This window comes from Triticum aestivum, chromosome 7A (assembly GCF_018294505.1).
Source record: "Triticum aestivum cultivar Chinese Spring chromosome 7A, IWGSC CS RefSeq v2.1, whole genome shotgun sequence".
Taxonomy (NCBI): Eukaryota; Viridiplantae; Streptophyta; class Magnoliopsida; order Poales; family Poaceae; genus Triticum; species Triticum aestivum.
Genome location: NC_057812.1, coordinates 415,997,539 through 416,016,150, shown reverse-complemented (window position 1 = coordinate 416,016,150; position 18,612 = coordinate 415,997,539). Strand labels below are relative to the sequence as shown.

Sequence of the window (18,612 nt, the reverse complement as noted above, 5' to 3'; positions counted from 1 at the left end):
ACCCAACATATATATGTTACTAGTCTAAGTTACTCTCCAGCATTAGAAACCAAGCGTTTTCCTTTCCAAATGGCCAATCATTGGTAGAATCCAAATCCGTAGAGAAATCTTGCCACGGATTCTCAACGAAAATCCAGAGACTTACTGCTAAGAACGAAAATCCAGAGTAAAACCATTGCAGAAGTAAATAGAGTAGGACGGCATGCAAACTGTGAACATGTAAAACTGACATCGGAACACACGAATAAAAGGCTGCAGTGAAATATTGCCATCAAGAGTATGCTGGCATCGTGAGCGATATACTTGCATTACACAAGTCTTGCAGGCTGCCGTCAAAATCTCCCCAGTCGCCTAGCCTCCTTTGCATTTGGCGCCTGGATAACTAATGTAAGGTCAATTACCATATCAACCTAAGCCGACTCAACATAACATGAATTAAGCTCGAAACCTCAAATGCTGCTGGTGTTTTCAGTGACACCCTCCTATCTAAAAAGGGTTCCCTTCGGTACTTGAACAGGCTGATCATTCTTTACGCTTCTGCAGGGAGAACGTGCTGCCATGGCCTGTTTGCGTGCTGGGTGGCATCGCGCTGGTCACAGAAGGCAGGCCGAACGTATCGCCCTCTTCTTGCGGTCCTGCTTCCTCAACTTCTTCTGCCTGTTGGTTCCCTCCTTTCAGGCTGCTGGACTGGCTTATATGCTTGTATATCTGGAGAGACTGGGCTATCATAGATGATGGGTTGCCAGCATCGCTTGGAAGAAGCATTGTCGTGGTCTACATTTCATAATGAAACATCAGTACTTTGCCAAACACCATAAGGATTCATGAATCAGGGAAATGAAACTTAAAATATCTCACATTCTTGGCCAGAGCAGCAAATGCTGTGATGTACTGTTCAGCAATTCTCAGTTTTGCAGCCTGACAGGAGAGAATGAACAGCACAACATGAGCAGCGAAACCTTACTGTTTTGATAGATAACTTCTCCATAAGCAACAGTAATGTCAATTAAATGCAATATTAAAATGGGAGTTGGCAAATCATGATACCTCAGCACTGCCTTCAGCTCTCATGGACTCTGAGACCATTCTAATCCCTTCGGCCGTAGCTTGTGACTTGGAAAGAATCGCTTCAGCCTCACCTGATGTTTATTACCAAAAATAAATGAGCCCAAATGGCACACAAATTCCCCTTCAGAAAAAAAATACAAAACAAAATGTTTCAACCTAACCAAAACAATCCACACTAGCAGCCCAATCTTCAAATGAGCAAGATGATGAACATGATAAATAGAATAAAGAGGATGCATGATGTGAGCACAATTATGACAAAACTTATCAGGTGCATGCGGACCATATCTGAAGAGGTTAGCACAACAAATGGGGAGATGGGCAAGTTTGAAAGCAAGGAGGGTGATGGCAGAACAAATAGCACAAACAGAACCGATGCATGCTACACAAATCAATAGACCACGTTGTCATTGCAGCATAGAAATGATAAGATTTGAATTGAACATACCCTTGGCGCGGTTTGCCTGATCCAACATAGCCCCTGTTAAGAATAAATGGTAAGTGTCAAACATAAAGACCCAGCTTTTAGTAAAATTTCATATAGGTCATACTACTATATGCGCATGTTATCTGAGCCGCTGGTCCTCCTTGGGATCAGAGCAGTTGGTTGTATAAACTAACTTATTCAGGATTCTAACACTATTATTATATGAGCGCTGCTATGCACACAACGCTGTGCGGACGATTTATGCACAACAGCGCATATCAGTTCATCCATGCATACCATCAACGTGCAGTACACGGCTGGATTGCCTATCGTGCCGCTGTCGTGCAGGCATGCATTGTCCGCACAGCAGTTTTGTTATTGCATGGTGCTTGCATGACCTGTCCCTACTTCATAAATGTTGGGGCCATCATCGGTCCTATACGGTCATGGCGTCAGCATACTTTGCTGGACTGGGTGTGAGGCCATATGATCTGCTGACGAGTCATACCAATGAAGCCAATGGCCCAATTCATTGGCTGCTGCCAATTGTCCACATCAGTTTCTTTATTCTACCCTTACAACCAGCCTGCACCCGAAACAAGAATTCAGGATCCTTTTTGGGTCCGTTTGAATTTTGGGTCATACTTTGACTAAAAATATGAGATGTATATTATAAAAACTATACTATTAGATATTTGTTTGAAAGAGCTTTCCTACCATATAATTATTGTGACATATAGTTCATATTTTATTAGTTAAATTTTATGATCAAAATGTAAGGGGCCCAATAAACCCCGACACAGGAAGTAGCACATCGAAAACCTCAAATTGTCTTCTTGACATCATCATCAGCTTCGAATCTACTTATTTGCCCACAGAGATTCCATAGAGGCCGTTTCGTGAGTGGCACTTTCTCCACTGCTCCGAAGAACTCTCTAATAATGTTGTACACCTTACTAATGTTGATTATTCTTCCTCGAATTCCTAATTAGGTCCCTTGTGTACACATCAATGTGCTTGTGAGATGGCCAATGCATCATCTCCCTGCATATTGGTGTCAGGATGTGATTGTGCTTCACTCGGTGCTCCGTTATGTACCATCCATTGTCCACCATGCATAGCAGCCTAATCATCGCTGGGCATCCACACCGGCGGAACCTTGTGTTCTCACACAATGGCTTCCCCTGTTTCTTTAACCAATCTCCTGATTAGTTACACCCCTATTTCAGAAATGGGCACAAATATGCATAAATAGGGACTTACCAAGTACCCCCAAACAAGATCCTGATTGTATCCTCATTGAGATGTGGAGAGGCCTCGGAGACATAGCGATAGTATCGCTAACTAAGCTTTTCAACCTCATTTTTCGGGCAAACAAGATGCCAGGAGAATTGAGGCGGAGTATATTAGTAGTAATCTTCAAGAACAAGGGGGCTGTTCAAAGTTGTACTATTTACCGTGGAATTAAGCTGATGACCATAAAATGAAGCTATGGGAGAGTTATTGAGCACCGCTTAAGAGGAATGACAAGCGTGACTAAAAATCTGTTTAATTCCATGCCTGAGAGGTCGACCATGGAAGCCATTTTCTTGGTACGACAACTTATGGAGATACAAGAAGCAAAAGGACCTGCATATGGTGTTTCATTGACTTGGGGAAGGCCTATGATAAGATACCGGAAATGTCATGTGGTGGGCCTTGGAGAAACAAAGTCCCAACAAAGTACTCCCTCTGTAAACTAATATAAGGCCGTTTATATTAGTCTACAGAGGGAGTACATTACACTCACCAAGGACATGTACAATAATGTTGTGACAAGCGTTCGAACAAGTGATGGCTACACTGATAACTTTCCGATTAAAACTGCACCAAGGGTCAGCTTTGAGCCCTTATCTTTTTGCCTTGATGATGGATATCACAAGGAGATATCCCATGGTGTATGCTCTTTGCGGATGATGTGGTGCTAGTCAATGATAGTTGGACTAGGGTTAATAGAACGTTAGAGCTTTGGAGACAAACTTTGGAATCAAAAGGTTTCATTTAGTAGAACTAAAACTGAGTACAAGAGGTGTGGTTTTAGGGGCTGTTTGGTTCTAGGCCTAGTATTGCCACACTTTGCCACACATTTTTGCCAAGCTTGCCTAAGGTTAGTTCATCAAAATGAGAGCCACAAGTTGGCAAGCCTAAGGGAATCTTGCCACACTTTTTGTATGTATGCCATGTGGGACCCAAGTGTGGCTTGCCTAAGGTGTGGCTTGAACCAAACACTCACCTAAGTTGGCCAAACTTGCCTAACCATAGGTGTGGCAATCTTTGGCAAAGTTAGTCACAAACCAAACAACCCCTTAGTACTACTAGGCACAAGGAGGTTAGCCTTGATGGGCAGGTGGTACCTCATAAGGACACCTTTCGATATTTGGGTCAATGTTGCAAAAGGATGGTAACATCGATGAAGATGTGAGCCATCGAATCAAAGCGGATGGATGAAGTGGCGCCTAGCTTCTGGCGTTCTCTGTGACAAGAGAGTGCCACAAAAGCTAAAAGGCAGGTTCTATAGGACGGCGATTCGACCCGCAATGTTGTATTGCATTGAGTGTTGGCCGACTAAAAGGCGACATGTTCAACAGTTGAGTGTAGCGGAAATGCGCATGTTGAGATGGATGTGTGGCCACACAAGAAAGGATCGGGTCCGGAATGATGATATACATGATAGAGTTAGGGTAGCACCGATTAAAGAGAAGCTTGTCCTACATCGTCTGAGATGGTACACAGACCTCCAGAAGCTCCAGTGCATAGCGAATGGTTAAAGTGTGCTAATAATGTCAAGAGAGGTCGGGGTAGACCAAACTCGACAAGGGAGGAATCCGCAAGGAGAGATCTGAAGGACTGGAATATCGCCAAAGAACTAGCCATGGACAGGGGTGCGTGTAGAGTACAGAGTATTCACGTGCAATAACCATGAGTTGGTTTCAAGATCTAATGGGTTTCAGCTCTAGCCTACCCCAACTTGTTTGGGACTAAACTCTTCTCACACCAGATACCAAACCCATGTTCCCAGAAATATAGGTTATAAAAGTCACACGCCTCTGTGAGTGAGTCTAAGGTGGCACTCAACTCTGGTTTACGCACTTCATTTCCAGGGCTGTCTGCAAAGCCTTTGATGTTTTTTTTTCTAGAACCCTCATCCTGCTAGGTTATGGTGCTCTTTCAAGTGGGTTACTACCAAGTCTAACCCTGTGGTAAACAAAAGGAAGCTTATTTAGCGAACGACCACATCTCAATGACAAGTACCAACGACATGCTAATATGCTTATTCCTAGCAAATCCAAGTATGACATGTATACACGCCACGGTGCATCATTGACCACTTAATACATACTAAGCCAAGAAACTGATTGTTTGATCCCAAAAAAAAAGGCCACTGACTGTCTTTAAAATGCCTTGGTGTCAGTTCAGCAATCTGTCAGCAACTTCCGAAATAATCTTTCCTACGTTAACACACATCGCCTCACGTATTCAATCTACTTGCAAATATGAATGAACAATTCATTTGCGACCCCCCATCATGCTCAGTGGCATACATAATACGCACTGCGCCATACCAATTTCCAACCTGTTCTATCTGCTCCTAAAACAGTCAGGGATTCCACACTAGCACTTGCTGTCCCCCAAGTCAGAATTACGAACTGCGAATTTGTTACATTCTGGTAGTTGTTTAGCTCTTAATCCACCCCGGCGCCTGGGGATCCGGCTTGATTGCAGATTCACCGGACTCGGAGGGCACCCTGTTTCTGCTGTTAGCATCATTCGCTTCCAACTCGCCGCCTTGCAAATCCGCCGCGACGGACGACTCCGGAACGCCTCCCACAAGCCTGCTACCCACTTCGCTTCTTGCATTCAGATCCGACCCCGACTGCTGCACTCCATTGGGGAAGATTGGCAGACTGCAACGGCGAATCGTGCAGATCAGCTCACACAAGTGGGGGCGGCAAATTCAGCAAGATCATATAGCTATACGCTTACTGGCACCAGATCCACATGAAAATCACCGCAGCGGCGCCATCCATTGTTGTAGGTGCGGCGAGCGCTTCCATCCTCTCCCCCTCTGCGGCACCTATAGTCTTCCTTGGAAAGGTGGAGTTCTGTATGCAGTGCGTCCAAAAAAAAAATATGTACCATCATACAGCTACAAGTCAACCACTGTACTCCGGTCCACCTGCCAGCCTCATGTCTAAGTTGTGGGTCCTGCCCCACGTGCGCTACGAAATGTACGGAGCACTCTCTACGTCACGAAGAACTCGTACCTATACGACTACAGCGCGCACAGTCAATAAACGAATATCTGCCGCTCGCACAAGTCTCATTTAATGAAGGCGGCAGCGATCCATCGAGCAACTCGTTCGGTCAGGATAATGGGACTATATGCCGGTATGAACCATATTGCCGCGTCCCAACTTTTATTGTTATTTTCAAGCAACACAACTTAAAATATCACAATCCATCACTGCTACTAAAATAGGTTAACATAGACATCACTAACAGTAAAGCACTTGGGATGAATTAATGTGGTTAAGCTACAATAAAGGTGGATTCCATCTCATAGGCATCCCCTTTTCAGATGAATTATTAGAGAAAATACCAATTTGAACAAAGATAAAAGATCATGTGCTACTCACCTTCTGACTGGAGAATTTGAGCACGCTTTCTCCTTTCTGCCTCTGCTTGCATCTCCATAGCATTCTTCACGCCCGGTGGAGGAGAAATGTCCCCTGCAAAGTCGGTTTGGAAATATCAGAAATTTAACAGATATATAAATCTAATAGGTCAAAAACAGGAAAAGGTACTGATCTCAGAGGAAAGTAATATGCAGGATCGGTTTAGAAACACCAGAAATTAAACAGATATAACTGTAATATGTCAAAAACAGAAAAACATACTGATCTCATAACGAAGACACTTCAAGCCCCAGTCTGTCGAAGCCTCATTTATGGACCTCTGTCAAAAAAGAATTTCAGAAGGTACAATGTATAACTGTGCTGAAGTATGATAAGGAGATGGAAATAGTGAAGCCCAATACATTAGAAGAAAAAGAGCACATGACTTTGTAATATTAAGTTGCTTCTTGGTAAACCTGGGAATAGTTTGTAATCCAGATTAAACCCAGCCCAATCCATACAAGTATAAGTCGAACAATCAGACCAGACCAGACCAAACTGCAAATGCTATAATCCAAACCAATCCAAACTGTACGTATTTTCAAGCCAAACCCATCCAACCCAGTCCCCACATACAATTTCAATCTGAAGTTTCAAACCAAGGGCGTGTCCAATTACTATGGGAAGAGAGGCGTTGGAAGGGTGATTAGCTGCTGCTGCATGTTACTCACCACCACAACGTACGTACATAGAACAAGCTATAATGCTAGATACTATATATGACTAGCTGCACTCCGTCCATCACGGTATAAGACGATCTTGTTCGCACTGTCCGACCTCATCGGCCAACTCGCCGGCGCCGTCGAGCGGGAAGAAGGGGCACCTCGTAGGGCGCCATGTGACTGTTGTATATCACACTGTCTGGCAGTAGTTGAGCAGTTCGGCCACGGCCTGCGCCACACACAGCCTGCAGTTCGCCACCGCCTCCGCCGCCACCGAGCTGCGCCATGCCCATCGCCAGCCCCTTGTTCGCACCGTCGCCGGAGTCGTTGGACATGAGCTTCACTGCGCTTGGTTGAACGCGACCAGATACATCAGCCCATGCCGGTGGCGTTCTGGGTGTTGAGAAGGCTGAGCATGTAGCCCGTGTCCGCACCGCCACGGCCAACCAGAGCATGCAGTCCTACCGCGGGACGTCGCCGCGGCACTGCGCAAGGCTCCATGTCGCCAAGGAGGAGCAGCCGGCGGTGGCCATGGCGTAGCAGGCGGAGGCGTGCGGGACGAGGCCGCCAGAACCTGGTCGATGCTGGTTTGTGTCTCTACTAGAGCATGGACGTGACATGGCGAGCAGGAGCATCATCATCGGCACCAGTAGTGGAGACGACAAGACGTTGCCAATGGGTGATTGCTTTTCCCGGCAAAAACAAGGGTGATTGCTTTGATCGGGACCCTAACCTGGTCCCTGATTTAGTTCTCCGACCATGGGTTAGAATGGTTTGAGACTGTTTGTTCTGTGACCAGACCGAACCAGACCGAACCGATAATAGGAAAAGCCCAAACCAAACCAGCTTACATTAGGAGCTCAGCCCATTTAATCCAAACCAAAAGAGACCAATAGGAAAACCGATTTGAAATTGTGGTTTGTGTCCAAACTGTTCCCAGGTTTACTTCTTGGTTAAGTTGGCTAGTTAAAAGGGGCATGATTTTAAGATACAACTACTTCATGACAGACATTTAGTGACAGTGATCCACAGAAAAAGGCAATCAATCTTCAAAGGAATTGTACAATTATTCTTCAGAGAAGAACTTTATATACAGAACTGGTAAATCAAACTAGGATGTTGTTGCTGAAAACTCAGATGCAATAAAGTTATTTTACCTTTCAGGCTTTCACATTTAATGTTACTGTATAAAGTAAAGACCCTACTGTTTTTGCAACTGCTCTTTATATTCCATGTTTATATTTGTAAGTTAATTCCTCGTTCTTGCAAAAAATATTTAATACATAAACCAACATTTAGTTTACCATCAGAGCAATGTAAACAACCACACTTAACAAAGTCTAGCTATTCTGAATAGATGAGATGAGAACAAGGATTTGTTGGTATATAGATGATGTACAGGCCATAGTATTACAGTTAACATAAGAACACTGCCCATTACTTTTATTACTTATAATAACTTGTAGGTGCTGTTCTCTGCAACAGTTGCCTTGATATAGAAAGAAAAACAAATAGCTCAGATGCGAACAAAATGTCATACCACAATCTTCTCATTCAATGTGTCCCTCTCTTCAAAAGTCTTGTCCAAGGTTATCTTTCCAAGCTCACTTCTCATAGTTGTCTGCGCAAGTTGAATGACTGCAAAAATGGGATTCTCCACGCCATATGAAGCACGGTAGGGATCAACAATCTGCAAAGTTCAAAAACAGAAAGATAAGAATTAATACTAAGGACTTGTCAATTGCCAGCAACAGTCTCTGATTTCCAGAACGCTGACAGTAGAAATGCGAATCCCCACACACTTCACAAAGTAAATAATCAAAACACAAATACTTGCTATATATCTTAAGTTCTTAACAAGAGAATGGAGAAATGTTTCTTTCTTTAGTTAACTTGCAGATACATGAATTAGACCAATAAAAATAACAAGAATGCTCAATATGAACCTGTACAGTGGAAAGAGCATAAACAGACATAACTAATTAATCAACTGTGACGAGTTATCTGAAAGTGTCAGATATCCTCAACACAGATAAAGCAAGCTTGCTAACTTTTATGATCAAACAAAACATATACATACCCACGAAATACAAATCTAACTACCAATTACACCATTCATCACAGTTGCCATCCAACCTGAACCATTTCAACAACATTGAATCAAAAAAAAAACTAAGTGTGCTCCCATGAATCCTGTGAAGATTACATGACAAGGAAATGAGCAGTACATGTACAAATGCAACTCATTGCAGTGGAGCTTTACCATCTATATCCCCAAACAATCTAAACAGGATATACCCCAAACCATGTGAAATGCTCAAGAATGGACCTACAAATTACCAAGAGAGCACCTAAGTCAATTATTATTACAAATGTATGCACCCTCTGCCAATGAAATTTGAACAGCAGCATATCCACACACTTGCTTTTACAGTCAATTGTTACTGCTGTGGCCCTAGGTCAGACCCTAACACTTTTGTGCACCACAAGTCCAGAGCCTTGTTCATTATGGACCCTCATCACCTACCAGATGCACATAAGCCAGATTAACATAGACAGCAGACAAGGTATGGAAGAATGATACAAGTGCCAACATACGAGTCGAAACTAGAAGCAGTATGGAACAACATTGGTTGATATCATGTAACTGACAGGGAATTACATGATGAGGCCATGCATCATCTTAACTTTGCTAATGCTACAGTCATTGAAAGTGAGCCCATGCATTGATCACGTTAAACATAGGCCATGGCATCTACAGCTCAATGCAATCAGGAGGAGCATGCTATACCCATCCTCAAGTCCTACAGAAGTAGATCAACCTGCACCAACTGGACAACTAGTGCCACAACCAATATCCCCACAGAAGTAGAGCAACCTGCATAAACTGGACACGCAGTACCACAATAAACCCCAATATCCCATGCTGATAAATACCGGAAAAAGAATACCAACTATGGGATATCTTTTCTGTCCTAATACAAGGCAAGCTGACTCTGTGAATGTTAGGTGGATAACTAAGGTGAACAGAAATCTTGAGTTTGCTCAGGAAGTGGCCACAAGAGGAGTAATTTACAAATATAAGCATCACACACGAAATCTGTTTTAACAACCAGATGAATTGTCCTAAACTCCAAATCAAGTATTATCTACCCGTCTTCACACTTCCAGCTTGGTTCTCCAGAGTAATTTCCATTGTGACAGAACTTCCGGATTGGAGTATCAAACCACCACCAACAGCAGCAATACAGCATGAACTTGAGGCTGTAAAAATCCATCATTGAGGCGCATTTCTAAGACCAGATGACCTGTCCTAATTCAATGTGATGGTGGCTCATGACAACATATAACACGAAACTTCTACCGAAACACGCCGCATTCATCCACCATCTCCCCTGAACGACCGGAAAAGCACCAGATTCCTAGAAGTAACAGCAGAAATGCAGCCTCGCTAGTGAGGACCAAAAGGCAAGGCGAGAACGAGGTATACCTTGACGTAGAGGACGCCGTCGATCTGGATGACCACGTTATCCTTGGTGATAGCGGACTGGTCGGGGATGGGGATGGCTTCCTCCTTGAGAGAGTGCACGTAGGCGATGCGGTCGACGAGGGGGACGAGCCCGTGGATCCCGGAGTCGAGCGTCTTGAGATACTTGCCGAAGCGCTCAATCACGAAGGCCTTCTTCTCCGGCACGATGCTCACGCCCCAGTTCACCGGCGTGCTCAGCGCGTCGAACCTGATACCACCACACGGCGAAACGTCAGACCGCTAGAAGGTTCCGGAACGCGGAAGGAAGTGCTAGGGATTTAAGCGTTACCGTGAAACCTCGTCACGGGCGTAGTAGCGGGACATGGACCGGGCGGCGCCGAGCTGGCGGGGAAGGAGGAGAAGATGCCGCGCGGGGGCGGCGGATCGGCGGAGGAGAGTCGCCATCGTGCGAAATCGGAAGGGAAGAAAGTGCTGGGCTTTTCGGGCGACTCGGGTAGACGGAAGGAAGTGTGAGGTTTTCCTCCCGTGATTTAGGCGAGTCGATACTCTTCAAAAGAATTATATGAGTTTTATGATTTGTGAATGCCATATGGGATGAGTAAATGTTTTATAATTTATGAATATCACGTGTTATTCATTAGAATGGATCTCATCTGCTAACCCGTGAGACCTGGTCTTATATAATTTTCTTCAAAAAAATTATATGAGACCAGATCTCACGGTTTACTCTCTTTTTTTCTTATTTATTTTCTTTTCTATCACAAAAATAATACATTAGAAACTTCAAATACTATTATGTCGGCTAATTACTAAACAATATTATAACCCAGCTAGCTAGGAGCGTTCACAACGATCTCATGCTCTACACCGTACAATTATCTCACTCAATGATCTATATCCTCTTGATATCCCACCGTATCTGTAACGTCCTCGATACGGTTATATCTCCTACGTGTCGAAGCACGACTTAGAGGCATAACCGCATTGAAAGCAATATCGCAAGTAAGGCAATCTTCATAACATCCCATGTAATATAGATAATAATTATGGCCCGACTACGGTGCCAAAATAAAAGATCAACCCAACATGCGACACGGTCCCGATCGCCCCAACTGGGCTCCACTACTGATCATCAGGGAAAGACACGTAGTAACGGCGTGAGTCCTCGTCGAACTCACACTTGAGCTCAAGCGCGTCATCTGGAACGGAGTCATAAGGCCCTGCATCTGGTTTGGAAGTAATCTGTGAGCCACGGGGACTCAGCAATCTCGCACCCTAGCGATCAAGACTATTTAAGCTTATAGGTAAAGGCAAGGTAATTATGTGAAGCTGCAGCAAGCGACTAGCATGTATTGTGCCTAATTTGTTCGCAAAATAGAGCGAGAAGAAAAGGCACAGCACGAGCAAATAACTAGAGAACAACCTGCGGCAAGCATTACTCCAACATCGTGTTCACTTTCCGGACTCCGCCGAGAAGAGACCATCACGGTAACACACTCAATTGATTCATTTTAATTAAGTTAAGGTTCAAGTTATCTACAACCGGATATTAACAAATTCTCATCTGCCCATAACCGCGGGCACGGCTTTCGAAAGTTCAAATCCCTGCAGGGGAGTCCCAACTTAGCCCATGACAAGCTCTCATGGTTAACGAAGGATATACCTTCTCCCGAGACATTCCGATCAGACTCGGTATCCCGGTTCTACAAGACACTTCGACAAGTTAAAACAAATCCAGCAACACCGCCCGAATGTGCCGACAAATCCCGATAGGAGCTGCACATATCTCGTTCTCAGGGCACACTCGGATAAGCAATCCGTACAACTAAAACCAGCCCTCGAGTTTCCCCGAGGTGGCGCTGCAAGGGGCTCTAGGTTGGACCAACACTCAGAGGAGCACTGGCCCGGGAGGGGTTTAAATAAGATGACCCTCGGGCTCCGGAAACCCAAGGGAAAAAGAGGCTAGGTGGCAAATGGTAAAACCAAGGTTGGGCATTGCTGGAGGAGCTTTATTCAAGGCGAACTGTCAAAGGGTTCCCATTATCACCCAACCGCGTAAGAAACGCAAAATCCGAAAGCATAACATCGATATGACGAAAACTAGGACGACAAGAGTGGAACAAAACATTAGGCGAGAGGCCGAGCCTTCCACCATTTACCAAGTATATAGATGCATTAAGCTAATAAGATAATATAATGATATCCCAACAAGAAAATAATGTTCCAACAAGGAACGGTCTTTCGATCTTCACCTGCAACTAGCAACGCTATAAGAGGGGCTGAGCAAAGCGGTAACATAGCCAATCAACGGTTTGCTAGGACATGGTGGGTTAGAGGTTTGACATGGCAATTTGGGAGGCATGATAAGCAAGTGGTAGGCATAGTAGCAAAGGCATAGCAAAAGAGCGAGCATCTAGCAAAGGAAAGATAGAAGTGATTTCGAGGGTATGATCATCTTGCCTGCAAAGTTGTTAGAGTTGACTGAATCCTCGAAAGCAAACTCAACGGGCTCCTCGTTAGTGAACTCGTCTCCCGGCTCTATCCAAATAAGACAAACAAGTAAAAGGAACGCAATCAACCACGTGCACAGCTCAAGCAACAAGATGCAAACATGGTATGCTATGTGGGATGCGATATGTGATGCATATGCAAGATTTGACAAGGAATGATTGAACCTGGCCTCAATTGAAAATCCAAGTGTGTCACTGGGAAGGTGAGATGATTTCGCTTGAAAACAATATAAAGAACGCCGGAATCAGAGACACGGTTTGGAAATGGCAAGCAAAACAAATATGGCACCGGTCTGCGATAAACAGCAAGTAGTCATCTAAATGCAACAAGATAAATATGCTACATCACCCAAACATGGCAAAAAAATACATGGCAGGGATCCATTCATGAAGCTTAACAAAATATGAACACTGAGCTATGGCCAATTCATCCATTAACAGGTTAAAACAAGCATGGCAAAAGTGTAATTGGTAAACAGATTTCAAACTTAATGAAATTAACACTTGTCTGGAATTTCAGATCAGATAGCACACTTTGGAGCATGAAAACTATATTCTACAGGAACTTAACATGGCAAAGTAAAGCATGGCATGGAGCTACTCAAAGAGCTTAACAAAAGTCCCTTAGTGACCTTGATCCAAAAGGGATCAGAAAATACAATTGCAAGCATGTGAACATGGCAAAAACATAAACAGATCACAGACTTAGAGAAAAACTGGAGCATGCAAATCAGATATCAAGTAGGCATGTTTACGAGCTCGATGCACTCACTACAGAGCAAGGCATGACAATCTAAGTATACACCCATCAATAATACACATTATACGAGCTAGACATGGCAAAAACAACAACATAGCATGCACGGATCAACTACAACATCCTCGGCAAAATTGCTAACAAGTAGACAATCTGCTCAGATTCATGAAATAGCAAAAGTAGAGCTCGATTGACTCAAGCTAGGGTGCTCCATAATTGCAAACAAAGACATGGATGGATAGAGCGCTACAAGATTAACAAATCACCCTTACTGGTCATCCTCAAAAGAGGCACGGATCAATAGGAAACAACATGAACATATGGCATATTGATTAAAACAGACCAAGGACTTAGTGGAATTGCTAAGTCCCTGAAATCAGCATTAACGAATGCATCACTTTGCAAGCTTGTGCTAGTCACCACACATATCACAAAAATACATGGATGGCACTTCTGGAAAGATGACAAAGCATATAACAAAACATATGTAGAGCTCAGGGGTATACCATGCACACATTAAACATGGCAAAAATGACAAATAGCTATTTGGAGCAGCAGATCTGACAATTAACTCAAATAGCACTCTTCCAACAGCATTTCGGGCATCAAGATGAACTCAAATGAAAATGATGCAATGAGATGAAATGATGTGCTCTCTGAGACGAATATTTTGATATGCTATATGCCCAAAACGGATTTACGGATGCAAAGTTACGGTACGATGAATATGGCAATATAATCTGCAGACTTAGGGGAAAATGGAGTCAACCCTAATTTTCAGATCTAGATCCGGCGGCACTGTTCACGCGCGGAACCCGATGTTCACCGGAAAGCTCGTGATCACCGGAGTTCGTCGTGGGGGTGGCCGAAGCTCGCTGGAGGAGCTGGTGAGGAGGAGTTGCCGGCGCGGCGCAGTTCGGCGCCGGAGCTTCGGTGGCGCGGCGCGACCGGGCGAGGCGGCGGGAGGACCGGCCGGCGAAGGTCGGTGTGGAGGCGGCCGGCGATGGCGCCGCGGTGGCCGGCGCGCTCCTCGGGCGACGGCGCGAAGGAAGGACGGTGGCGGGGCGCGCCTCGGCTCGGCGGAGGAGATTGGGCCGGGAGGGCCTACCCCAGGCCCGAGCGGGCTGCGGCGGCGGCGGCGGAGTGGAGCCACGTGGCGCTCGCTGATTCGCCGCGGGCGGCGGCGGCGGCTTTGTCTGTCCGGGCCGGACGTGTCCGGCGCGGCGCGAGGCGTTTTTTTAGGGTTTGGGGAAGAAGGACACATGGATTTCGGAGGAGGGCTATTTATAGACATAGAGGGAGCTAGGAGTGTCCAAATGAGGTGGGTTTTCGGCCACGTGATCGTGATCGAACGATCTAGATGATGAAGAGGGTTTTGGTGGGTTTTGGGCCAAATTGAAAGGGTGTTGGGCTGCAACACACACGAGGCCTTCTCAGTCCCTCGGTTAACCGTTGGAGCATCAAACGAAGTCCAAATGGTACGAAACTTGACAGACGGTCTACCGGTAGTAAACCAAGGCCGCTTGGCAAGTCTTGGTCCAATTCGGAAATGTTTAACCCCCACACACGAAAGGAAGGTAGAAATAACATCGGAGGAGAACGGAGCGCCGGAATGCAAAACGGACAATGGGGAAAATGCTCGGATGCATGAAACGAACACGTATGCAAATGCAATGCACATGATGACATGATATGAAATGCATGACAACGATAACAACACACGGAGACAAAAACCCGAACCCGAGTAAATAAATAGCGCCGGAAACGGCAAGAGTTGGATTACATATTAGGTAAATCATATCCGGGGTGTTACAACACTCCACCACTACGAAAGGATCTTGTCCCGAGATCTAGGACTAGAAGAACGCCGGGTACTCAGAACGGAGGTGATCCTCGCGTTCCCAGGTGGCTTCACGGTCGGAATGGTGTGACCACTTGACTTTGAGGAATTTGATTGACTTATTGCGAGTCTTGCGTTCAGTCTCTTCAATAATAGCAACGGGGTGCTCACGATAAGAGAGATCTTCTTGGAGCTCAATGTCTTCGAAGTTGATGGTGCGGTCAGGAGTCTTAAAGCACTTGCGGAGCTGAGAGACATGGAACACGTCATGCACATTTGCAAAGTTTGAAGGAAGCTTGAGTTGATAGGCGAGATCGCCTCTCTTGCTGACGATCTTGAAAGGTCCCACATATCTAGGGGCAAGCTTCCCTTTGATACCGAAGCGACGAGTATCTTTCATTGGAGAGACACGGAGGTAAACATGATCTCCGATCTCGAAAGCCAAATCACGGTGCTTACTATCATAGTAGCTCTTCTGGCGCGATTGCGCTGCTTTGAGGTTATCTCGAATGACTTTGCACATTTCCTCTGCCTCTGTGATTAAGTCATTTCCCAGAAGTTGACGTTCGCCAGTTTCAGACCAGTTGAGAGGGGTACGGCACTTCCTGCCATACAAGATTTCGAATGGGGCCTTGCCTGAACTTGCTTGAAAACTGTTGTTGTAGGAGAATTCAACATATGGAAGACAATCTTCCCACTTCATGCCGAAGGAGATCACACAAGCCCTGAGCATATCTTCAAGAATCTGGTTGACACGCTCGACTTGACCACTAGTTTGAGGATGGAAAGCTGTGCTGAAGCGGATGTTGGTGCCCATGACCGAGACTTGCCAAGCGGCCTTGGTTTACTACCGGTAGACCGTCTGTCAAGTTTCGTACCATTTGGACTTCGTTTGATGCTCCAAAGATTAACCGAGGGACCGAGAAGGCCTCGCGTGTGTTGCAGCCCAACACCCTTCCAATTTGGCCCAAAACCCACCAAAACCCTCTTCATCATCTAGAGCGTTCGATCACGATCGCGTGGCCGAAAACCGCACCTCATTTGGACACTCCTAGCTCCCTCTATGTCTATAAATACCCCCCCTCCGAAATCCATGGGTCCTTCTTCCCCAAACCCTAAAAAAACGCCTCGTGCCGCGCCGGACACGTCCGGCCCGGCCGATCAAAGCCGTCGCCGCTGCCCGCGGCGAATCAGCGAGCGCCACGTGGCTCCACTCCGCCGCCGCCGCCGCAGCCCGCTCGGGCCCGGGGCAGGCCCTCCCAGCCCAATCTCCTCCGCCGAGCCGAGGCGCGCCCCGCCGCCGTCCTTCCTTCGCGCCGTCGCCCGGGGAGCGCGCCGGCCGCCGCGGCGCCATTGCCGGCCGGTCCTCCCGCCGCCTCGCCCGGTCGCGCCGCGCCACTGGAGCTTCGGCGTCGAACCGCGCCGCGCCGGCGACTCCTCCTCACCAGCTCCTCCGGCGAGCTTCGGCCACCCCCATAACGAACTCCGGCAACCACGAGCTTTCCGGCGAACATCGGGTTCCGCGCGTGAACAGTGCCGCCGGATCCAGATCTGAAAATTAGGGTTGACTCCATTTTTTTCCCTAAGTCTGCAGATTATATTGCCATATTCATTGTACCGTAACTTTGCATCCATAGATCCGTTTTGGGCATATAGCATATCAAAATGTTCGTATCGGAGAGCAAATCATTTCATATCATTGCATCATTTTCATTTGAGTTCATCTTGATGCCCGAAATGCTGTTGGAAGAGTGCTATTTGAGTTAATTGTCAGATCTGCTGCTCCAAATAGCTATTTGTCATTTTTGCCATGTTTAATGTGTGCATGATATACCCCTGAGCTCTACATATGTTTTGTTATATACTTTGTCATCTTTCCAGAGGTGCCATCTATGTATTTTTGTGATATGTGTGGTGACTAGCACAAGCTTGCAAAGTGGTGCATTCGTTAATGCTGATTTCAGGGACTTAGCAATTTCACTAAGTCCTTGGTCTGTTTTTATTAATATGCCATATGTTCATGTTGTTTCCTAGTGATCCGTGCCTATTTTGAGGATGATCAGTAAGGGTGATTTGTTAATCTTGTAGTGCTCTATCCATACATGTCTTTGTTTGCAATTATGGAGCACCCTAGCTTGAGTCAATCGAGCTCTACTTTTGCTATTTCGTGAATCTGGGCAGATTGTCTACTTGTTAGCGATTTTGCCGAGGATGTTGTAGTTGATCCGTGCATGCTATGTTGTTGTTCTTGCCATGTCTAGCTTGTATAATGTATATTATTGATGGGTGTATGCTTAGATTGTCATGCCTTGCTCTGTAGTGAGTGCATCGAGCTCGTAAACATGCCTACTTGATATCTGATTTGCATGCTCCAGTTTTAAGTCTGTGATCTGTTTATGTTTTTGCCATGTTCACATGCTTGCAATTGTATTTTCTGATCCCTTTTGGCTCAAGGTCGCTAAGGGACTTTTATTAAGCTCTTTGAGTAGCTCCATGACATGCTTTACTTTGCCATGTTAAGTTCCTGTAGAATATAGTTTTCATGATTCAAAGTGTGCTATCTGATCTGAAATTCCAGACAAGTGTTAATTTCACTAAGTCTGAAATCTGTTTACCAATTGCACTTTTGCCATGCTTGTTTGAACCTGTTAATGGATGAATTGGCCATAGCTCAGTGTTCATCTTTTGTTAAGCTTCATGAATGGATCCCTGCCATGTATTTTGTTGCCATATTTGCGTGTTGTAGCATATTTATCTTGTTGCATTTAGATGGCTACCTGCTGTTTATCGCAGACCGGTGCCATATTTGTTTTGCTTGCCATTTCCAAACTGTGTCTCTGATTCCGGCGTTCTTTATATCGTTTTCAAGCGAAATCATCTCACCTTTCCAGTGGCACACTTGGATTTCCAAGTTGAGGCCAGGTTCAATCATTCCTTGTCAAATCTTGCATATGCATCACATATCGCATCCCACATAGCATATCATGTTTGCATCTTGTTGCTTGAGTTGTGCATGTGGTTGATTGTATTCCTTTTACTTGTTTGTCTTGTTTGGGTAGCGCCGGGAGATGAGTTCGCTAACGAGGTGCCCGTTGAGTTTGCTTTCGAGGATCCAGTCAACTCTAACAACTTTGCAGGCAAGA

The 18,612-nt window shown here is 45.4% G+C and overlaps 1 protein-coding gene across 2 annotated transcripts; it reads right to left on the bottom strand.

The window, feature by feature from the left end:
- Window positions 1-226: 226 nt before the first annotated feature.
- Window positions 227-10,912, bottom strand: LOC123147283 (stomatin-like protein 2, mitochondrial). 2 transcript variants are annotated; one of them, XR_006473152.1, is made up of 10 exons: window positions 10,691-10,912; window positions 10,363-10,609; window positions 8,413-8,562; window positions 6,433-6,490; window positions 6,172-6,264; window positions 1,517-1,549; window positions 1,048-1,139; window positions 859-918; window positions 449-774; window positions 227-374 (listed from the first exon to the last, which is right to left on the bottom strand). XR_006473152.1 is itself a non-coding variant. In XM_044566522.1 (9 exons), the coding sequence occupies exons 1-9, from the start codon at window positions 10,804-10,806 to the stop codon at window positions 523-525; spliced, it is 1,101 nt and encodes a 366-aa protein (XP_044422457.1). In that variant the 5' UTR covers window positions 10,807-10,912; the 3' UTR covers window positions 227-522. The 2 variants fall into 2 exon arrangements, 1 of the variants encoding a protein (XP_044422457.1); XM_044566522.1 differs by having other exon boundaries at window positions 227-774.
- Between the last annotated feature and the right edge of the window lie 7,700 nt (window positions 10,913-18,612).

What these genes read in the sequence shown, in the direction of transcription:
- LOC123147283 (XM_044566522.1), bottom strand. Translation starts at nt 10,806, where the DNA reads ATGGCGACTCTCCTCCGCCGATCCGCCGCCCCCGCGCGGCATCTTCTC. An exon ending in CATTGAATGAGAAGATTGTG is followed by an intron (nt 6,491 to 8,412) that starts GTATGACATTTT and finishes CTTTTTTGACAG; the next exon opens with AGGTCCATAAATGAGGCTTC. An exon ending in TCAAATTCTCCAGTCAGAAG is followed by an intron (nt 1,550 to 6,171) that starts GTGAGTAGCACA and finishes TATTCTTAACAG; the next exon opens with GGGCTATGTTGGATCAGGCA.